This window comes from Lycium barbarum, chromosome 12, assembly GCF_019175385.1.
Source record: "Lycium barbarum isolate Lr01 chromosome 12, ASM1917538v2, whole genome shotgun sequence".
NCBI lineage: Eukaryota > Viridiplantae > Streptophyta > Magnoliopsida > Solanales > Solanaceae > Lycium > Lycium barbarum.
In genome coordinates, this window is record NC_083348.1 from 92,039,644 (window position 1) to 92,048,817 (window position 9,174).

Below are 9,174 nucleotides of genomic sequence, written 5' to 3' on the forward strand. Positions count from 1 at the left end.
AACATAATTATTTTCTGAAATTAATTCTTCTATAACAAAATTCAAAGAACGCAATTTCCTGATTATTTGCCAATTTCCTAACAAGGGCGGGGAGCCAGCGGGGCAGAAAGAGTTCATTTGAATACGTTTGATCGGAAGATTATAGTTAAATATGTAAAATTAAAAATGGTCTTTATATATACTCCATTTAATAGATGATAAGTCCCGTGGCGAAAATTATGTCTCTATAACTAGATTATATTAGCTAATAGCATCCATGTCCAACGGATCTAAGCAAAAGCATATTCGGGGAATTATTTTACTATGCCAGTTCAAACGAAAGCTGCACTGTTGATACCTTCATCACTACTTAGATTTTTCCCTTACGAAAAATGTGGATGACGCTCAAACTTCAGCCATCAGCCATAACCCATGGAAAAAATATATGCCACAAGCAGGCTACACAAAGACTGCCGCCATTCTTATCAGCCCAAAGCACATTTCCGTTATATAATTATAGAATAACTCTTGATAATATACGAAGAAAGCTTATAAGTGCATCGTTACAGTTGGACGAGACTATCAAATACCTGACTTTAACACCGTAAAGTACTGAATTGACCCAAACATTTTAGATAAAGTAGAATGATATAAGAAGTGATATAGATCTTAAATTAAGTTTACAACTCCTAATTGATATCCATCAACAAAATATTACTAAGAATTAGACTTGCAATAAATAATGTCTACGCAGAATTGAACATAAATCTTCCTTGGCATCATTCATATATAGGAGTCGAAACTCGTAGAATAATATAGTGCTTTAGGAGAGGAATCAGATCCATGACTCAGCGCAAAACCTAATTAGATATAGTAGTGTATCCAGCTTGCAGTAGTTAAAACTTTTTTTTCCATTAATAACATATAATTTGAGAAGTTGGTTCCAATTAGTAATTGCTGCCTTCAAGAGAGACTTAGACCACGAGAACCAAATCCACCATCATTTTGAAGATTGGGGTGAACCGATTGTAGGCGAAACGCGTAAAGGTTGTGTACACCATTGGCAAATGCCACAGCAGAGTTGTAGTGCTCCTCATTCTCCACTACACCATACTTTGGATCTTCACATTTTGCTTCCTTTGATAAAGCAATAGAGTAACTTTTTGTATTAACAAATAATCCCATAAATCAACCCAAAAAAGTCAGCACATCTCTGAATTAAAAAGATACTTACCAAGTCAAGTACGAGGTTTCCATGTCGCTCTTCGAAGTTCCTCACCTATTTTTTTTCATATAGAAGAACCCATTGAACTTTGTTAATATGTCCCCGGCGAAATCAAAAGGATTCATATCAAAGATTAACAAGTAGAATTAAAAGGAAAACTAACCCTCTTCTTGCAGGTATCTGTTTGATTCTTGATCACGTGGTACTGTATGTAATTCATAGAGACACTTATAGTTAAGTACGAAAATAATACATGTGGAAACGAATTCTTAATTTATTTGCTGACAATGGAAAAGAAAATAAAACACTAAAATGTAATTTGATCGACTCCTATCATTTGGATACATGAATGAGTCACCAAAAAATTACCATTTCAATTTAAGTATTTTACTTTCCTCGTTAATTTGTTTCAATAAGAACATTTTTTTTATATCTTAAACTTTTTAATTTCAAATATTTTATACTTCTGAATACATTTCTAATCCAGAATCGCAAGATTTATAAAAGAAGCTTATTTTATTAAATTTGGTGGCTAATCAAATTAGGACAGTCAAATTGAAACGCAGAGAGTATAAACAGATAAGGCCTACTTGGCACTTCAACAGAGAGAAAAAGTTAAGCACGTAAGCTGCAATTTTATCCTATCAATCACATCAATATCATAGGAAAATAATAGCGCTGGCATTCAACTGCAAGTGCCAACACAATGCTACTCGGCACATGCTTTTAGTCTTATCCAATCTCCCAAAAAAAGATGTCATAATTAGTACTATTCAGTATTCACTAGTATTAAATTAATACTAGCGGTAGCAATATTAATTTCTCTACCAAGTGATTCAAAATGGGGGAGCAAAATCTTGTAGCAAGACAAACAATTATAGCAATGAAAGGCCATCCAGGCACAGAAAAAAGCACATTAGCTCACTCTATAGCTAAAATCCTCAAATGGCCCCTAATAGACAAAGATCATTTTCGAGATTGCACTACACCTCTTCAACAGGCCTTAATGGAATCATCTCCTAACACAGCCATTAACCTTCTAAATGAACTTTCTTATGATGCAATGTGGCATGCTGCTTCCACACAACTCGAATTGGGCCTCAATGTAGTTGCTGTGTCCCCACTCTCTTTTGGGCCCGGTTTAAAAGGCTTGTTAAGCTTGGTGAATGTTTTGGTGCACGAGTTGTTATTGTTGAGTGTAAGCCCAATGATTTGGGCTTGTGGAGATTGAGGGTTGAGCAGAGGACTAAGTTTGAAAGATCCAGTGCGTGGCATAAACCAGCTACATGGGAAGATATGGAAAAGGTGTTTGAAGAATGTTGTGATTATGATGTTGGAGAGGTTCCAAAAATTGTTGTGGACACTACTGCTGCTGCTGATCAAGGGGTTGAAGCCTTGGTTCCTCCTGTGTTAGAGTTTCTACATGCTAATTGTGATATTAGAGTCAATGGTACAACAATATCTAGTGTTGTTTGCTATTGATACCTAATGCCAAGAGATTTTCATTTAGTCCAATAATTTTGACCGAAGTGCATATACCCCTTCTTAAACCACCATTTAATTTTATCCTGTGCAACTTGTTAACATGTGATGTCTGAGTTAGATTTGGAAAAGTCTAATTTCATATAAAATGTCTAAAGTATTATATAATTGTGATATCTACAGGTGAGTCTCATTAAAATACGAGAGTTGAAATCTTAGAAGTAAGATATACTACGTCTGAAGTTAGATTTGGGAAAGTCTAATTTATATAAAATGTTTAAATTATAATATAATTGTGATATCTACAGGTAAGTCTCATCTCATTAAAATGTGAGAGTTAAAATATTAAAAGTAAGATATACTACATGCTACGACAAGTAAGTAAAGATGACGGTGTAAAATATTATTATATTACTTAAACTATTAGTTATTCACCATCTATTTGGATTGTCAAGCCATAATTAATATATTCAATAAGTGGTTTGATTATTTTGTTGTCTGTAGTTGAATGCTCAAATCTGCACCTGTCCCAAAATGTTTGGCATTTTTCGCAGTTAGACCAAAGAGACTCAATACCAGCTTCAAGATCCATTAAAATGGGGCAAATGTTCTATTCACTAATGTTTAAATTAAATTGGTTCAAGCTGAAAAGACTCGTTGCCTTTACTTCAAACAGATTTTGAACACTTTTCTCTTCTCTAGACTCAAAATAAATTGAGCTTTGCCTAAATTTAGGAGATATCCTATTCCTGAGTATCTAAAGTTTAATTTAGGTCCATTTAGCTACAGAAATAGATCAACTTTATTCTTGATGAACATAAGATTAATGGCACAACCCCCAAAATGTAAGAGTAAGGTAAGTATTACCTTTCTTTCACGTATCTCAGCTACAGATTCAGTGATGCTCTCCTGCAAGTGGCAAAGTTCCTGCAAATTGAGCCCGCTCATGTCTTCCCCTGTTCTCTGCCTATCAACAGACACCAACATCAACCATTTCATTACCATTGCTTAATTACACGAAAATAAAATAAAAATAATAAAACAATAAAAAAAGATCGAACATGCTAATCCAAACTGTACATAACCGGGGTTAATGATACTGCTATTACCTTATCTCTCTTCTTAGCTTGTTATTGATCTCTTTCAATCTCTTCAAGTTCTCTTGCATTTTCTGCACACACATTGAAAGTACAAACTGATTTTAATTTCTAGGTAAGAGTATACTAACGTTAAACCACAACAGGGAAAGTTTAAGAAATTACCTCGTAGTGAGTGCTCCAAATATCAACTCCAAGTGTACTCTGATACTGATCTATCATCTTTTTTGTCCTGATTATCACACGCAAAAAGTTGGAAAGAAACTAAAATAAAATAAAATCAGAGCTTTTTGTTTTATAAAAAAATTACGTTTAATTAAGACATACGTAGTGTTAGGGCTGGTGTACTCATGGAATTTCCTGGTGCTAGAGAGCATAATGAGAGAGATCTTAGCATCACAAAGAACAGTAAGTTCTTTAGCTTTCTTGAAAATACCATTTCTTCTCTTGGAGTAAGTGACCTGTCTGTTTGTCGAGTTTTCAATCTTCTTGATCTCAATTTTTCCACGACCCATTCTTCTTCTTCGTACGTAGTACTAGAGATCTCTCTCTTGTCTTCTTTTTAATGAAACCTGGAGGAATCTGTAATGGAGCTGATGATGAAAGCAGCATCATGTGTACTGTCAAGTGATGAAGTTAAAAGGAAAAAGTGAAGAGAGGGAGTTAGTAGAGAAACTATATCGGGAAAAAGAAGGTTAAAGTGTAGTAACTGCACTACTTCAAGCTTTTGCCAATTTTGTGAAAGTCTTTCTGGCTCTCATGATCATTACTGTTTAACGTGTGATGTCGGGTTCTTTGACCATGACAAGTCACTGTTTCAGCATTACCCAAGGCGTTTGGTTTCAAGTTTAAAAACAATTTAAGGCTGTAAATTCGGTTTTCTAAATTATAATTTTTATAAAAAGGTGTTAATTTGAATCTGTTTAGAAACGGAAAAAAAAAAAAAGAGCCAACTTTTTCTTAGTATTTTCGAACTTCTTTTTTCAGATCTTTCAATCATTCTAAATGCTCTAATTAGAGAGGAAATCAAATAATCTTAATTTAACGACAGATTTGACTTAATCCTTATGTAATTAGCAAGATTCGCTGATCAAATGCTTCATGCGAACCATCAACACCGGAAGATTTGAAATATTAAGTAATTTTTTTGTTGCTGGAGTACTACTAGTTACAGGTTTACCCCATTAGACACGTACTCCAATATTTAGTACTTGATGCTTTAGAAGTGCTACAGAACCATGAATGTTGCTTTTAATTCAACGAATTAGCACACAATCACAGTAAAGTCATGATTAACCAGCATTGATTAAAATACTAGTAGGTGATTGATTTGTTCTCATGATGATTCAAAATTTTGATGGACAGAATTATTAGGTATTTCTGTCAGTAGAAAGTAAAAAAATACCTTATAAAATTAGTTAAAGTGCGCGCAACACAGAATATTATAACAGCTAGCCTTGAACTCTTGAATTACATAAACTTCATGCCTTGTTGATTTATCGCCCTGCAGCACGCAATTCTTACAAAGTGACGGTATGTACCGGTTCCCATATAGATTTCGTGATTTTTGGGTCTGGGTCACTACTGAAAAGGAAACCACCATTACCAACGTAAATCTGTAGATAAAATACTAACAAAAAGGTAATACTTAGATAATTTGCGAATGAAATAATGATACAATTAAATTGTTTAATGACTTCGTATCTGTTGATGGAGGCACATGTGATATTTGTGAACAAAGACGGATTCAGACTTTCTAGAGTATGGGTGCATCACTAAAAGAGGAGGAAAGAATGTATTAAGTAAAGTGGAATTGATCTTTATTTCTCTAGGTAAATAACACAAAATTTAACGAAGTGCACCATTCAATCTTCTTGTAGCATGGGTGTCAGCAGCTAATATTATATTAATTTTAAAAAATATGTACATAAAATACCTATTTTTGCATAGAGATCATGGTTCATGTGCACCAACTAGGGTGTTCATAGGTCGGTTTTTGGATAAGACCAAATCAATTTAATCGATTTTTTTAATTAATAAAATCAAACTAAACCAAATATAATACATATCCATCGGTTTGATTATTGTCGATTTGGTTCAGTTTGGTTTAAGCCCCACTTGTGAAATGACACCAGTATGTTGTTGTTTTGTTGTGGTAGCAGCTCACTACTGTAAACTCACACATTATTTGCAATTTCTTTTTCTGTGTTAATTCTTCTGTTTACTTCCTCAATTTTTTGCATTCTTCAAAAGGAAATTATTACTCTTGCGAATGAAGGTGAGCTCTTGACAACTTTCTGCGCATATCTAGGAGCCGCTTGGAAATGATTTCATCTCATGAGATGAAATCTTGTTTGGACATGCAATTTGAATTTCTTAAGTTGCAGTTTTTTTTTAAACATAAAAACACACAAGTTGTAAAAACCATCAAAATTTTCCCAATTCTTATACAATCTTACCAAATGAGTAAATAATAGTTCATAATAAAATTAATACGCTACTAGAAGACCTTTCTAAAAAATACAACATCAATTGATCAAACTTTAGTTCAATAAAAAGGAAAATTTAACATGAATTTACTCTTTAATATAATCCTCCTACATGGTATGAACAATCTCTTCACGCAGAACATGCATTTCCCGATCAGATGACCGAGAAGACGAACAAACATTGTTACTTTGAGTCGGTTGTTGGTCAATATCATTATGGGTCTTTTTTTACAAAATATAAACGTATGGGTCAAATTTTACATTTATATTTTTTAAAATCATGAATTTAAATCCTAAATTATGTCTTTTTGGATGATTTGAGATTTCACAGCATGAGATGAAATCGCATGTCCAAACGGTGATTTCATCTCAATCTCATGCATGTCCAAACGCCTACTTGATCTTGTGCTTCAATACTGTATAGTGGTCATTACAACAGCGCTAGGCAGCCAAGGTAGGTACTTCAAGTCCTCAACAACGAACCACAAAGTTAATTACTGGAAAGCGAAAGATGGACTCACATTTCAACTATGAACATTTTTTTTTTTGGCTATCCTAAAGAAGGACAGCTACATTTAAGAGAGACACGCATTTGCAGTTGTGTAGTTAATTCAAGACATATCAATCTTCGATACAAGAAATTGAAAGAGATTAATTCCGTGATTATTCTCATTGATGGAATTGGTAAATATACTATAGTTACAATGTCCTATTAGGATACAAAATATACTAACCTAAATTAGAAGATTTACAAAATATTCTATGACTACATATTTACATTATTTATCACACCCCCGCAGTCGAAACGGGAGGTTGACGAACGCTGAGACTGTCCCGAAAATCCTCAAATAAGACCTGCGGCAGTCCTTTAGTGAAAATATCGGCGAGCTGATATCGGGACGGAACATGAAGGACACGTACGTGGCCGCGCGCAACCTTCTCACGAACAAAATGGATATCCATCTCAATGTGCTTGGTGCGCTGATGCTGGACTGGATTCCCTGACAAATAAATAGCACTGACATTATCACAATAAACCAAAGTAGCCTTAGGGACTGGACAATGTAGCTCCAAGAGTAGGTTACGTATCCAGCATGATTCAGAGACAACATTAGCAACCCCCCTATATTCTGCTTCCGCACTGGAGCGGGAAAGAGTAGGTTGGCGTTTGGATGACCAAGATATCAAATTGTCTCCCAAAAACACGCAATAACCCGACGTTGAACGTCGTGTGTCGGGACATCCCCCCAATCAGCATCAGTATACGAAACCAAATCAGTAACTGAAGATGGATAGAGATGCTAACCATGATCAAGAGTACCCTGAATATACCGAATAATCCGTTTAAGAGCAAGCATATGCGTATCTCGTGGAGCATGTGTTGACACCCAATTTTGTCCCACCTTTCCTCCAAAATACCTATTTTTCGCTTCTAATATTTTGGCAACTTTAAAAAATAATTATCTGCATTTTTACTATAATTAGCTTTTATTAATACCGGCATTTCATTATCCTGTCATTTACTACCGTCATTACTACCATTATTGTTATTACTATTATTATTATTATTATTATTATTATTATTATTATTATTATTATTATTATTATTATTATTTGTTACTATTTTTTATTATTATTACTAGTATTGTCATAATTATCATTTCAGCATTTTTTACCGTCTTACGCACACGCATCGCATTTATCTTCGCATAATTAAATAACAGCATTCACTTACTGTTGAATTTCAAATATTATTGCACTGCTATTATGACGACATATAATTTATTACCCGAGTATTAATAATTGCACATTTTATATTAAGTAATTTAAATTGGTCTTTTATTTAAATGTAGCAGCCCAATTAACTCATACTATGTTCGGACCAATTTTCAGAACCAGCCCACATTTTAATTAACCAGCCCAATGTGTTCAGCCAACCCAGTCCAAATTTTTTACCCGACCCGCCCTTTTCGTTTAACAAGGAACCAGGGTTCCTTGCTGATTTTTCATCTTCATCGCCGCCCCTCCCCCGCTCCCTTCTCTCTCTTCTGCTTCTGCTTCTTCCTCTTTTCTCTCTCTATCCCACGCTCTCCTCTGCCGCCTCCACTCCACCATGCCCTGTCCCCCCACGTTGCCACTGCCACCCCACTTCCTTTGTCCCCCCACGCTCACTGCCATCCCCATTTCTCCAAGTTCCCCACGCGTATTTCGTTTTTTATTCAACACAATGCAAAGCAAAACCCTATAAATAGGGGCGTTTAAATCGTTTGAAAGGCTCTCTTTTCTTGGTCACGAAAATTCCCTAAAAGCAAAGAGTTGGAGCACTGTGAACACCCCGCAGATACGAGTGTTTAATCGCTCAAGTCCTCCTTTGGAAAATACTAGTTTTTCTTTAATTTCATTGATATCGTCACAAATACGCACTCTGTTCTTTTCTTGCTTCGGGTATTGGTCTGAATTCGAACGTACGCAAGTTCGATTTTCGTGGTGCTTCGAGGTAGATCGGAGACTCGAAGCCTCACTTCGCTGCACCCGAAGAAGGTAATTTCCCCTTTTCCCTTTCATTTTCAGCCTAATCTATGCTTTCTTAATCGTTGTTAGGTTTTAAAATATGATGATTAGTTAGATTAGCTTGGTAAGCCTGTTTGTGTGTTGATATTAATTCGGACCTAATCAGTCTTGTGTGATGATTTAAGTATCGAATTGGGCTCTACTTACATAATTACCTATATTATGTGTGATAGATTGACTTCAGTCGATTCAGATGTATGAGTTAATCATGCTAGTTGGTTTAAGTTGCACATCGTCGTATAAATCTGGACAATTAGTTAGTAGGATGTTTGAGCTTGTTTAAGTGTTCGTTGTTAGGTCAGGCATGATTAGTAGTTAAATCTGTAATTGA

The 9,174-nt window shown here is 34.9% G+C and overlaps 1 protein-coding gene across 1 annotated transcript; it reads right to left on the minus strand.

Annotated features, from left to right (window-relative positions):
- Window positions 1–589: 589 nt before the first annotated feature.
- Window positions 590–4,439, minus strand: LOC132622425 (agamous-like MADS-box protein TM6). The gene is made up of 7 exons (XM_060337031.1): window positions 4,111–4,439; window positions 3,949–4,015; window positions 3,796–3,857; window positions 3,554–3,653; window positions 1,368–1,409; window positions 1,214–1,258; window positions 590–1,116 (listed from the first exon to the last, which is right to left on the minus strand). Exons 1-7 carry the CDS (start codon window positions 4,296–4,298, stop codon window positions 943–945), a joined length of 678 nt encoding a protein of 225 aa, XP_060193014.1. The 5' UTR covers window positions 4,299–4,439; the 3' UTR covers window positions 590–942.
- Window positions 4,440–9,174: the final 4,735 nt, after the last annotated feature.

Bases quoted from the DNA above. Each gene is read 5' to 3' on its own strand.
- LOC132622425 (XM_060337031.1), bottom strand. From the start codon at position 4,298: ATGGGTCGTGGAAAAATTGAGATCAAGAAGATTGAAAACTCGACAAAC. The intron at 4,016-4,110 runs GTATGTCTTAAT...TGTGATAATCAG, and splicing joins TACACCAGCCCTAACACTAC to GACAAAAAAGATGATAGATC. The intron at 1,259-1,367 runs GTTAGTTTTCCT...GAAAAAAAATAG, and splicing joins CAGATACCTGCAAGAAGAGG to GTGAGGAACTTCGAAGAGCG.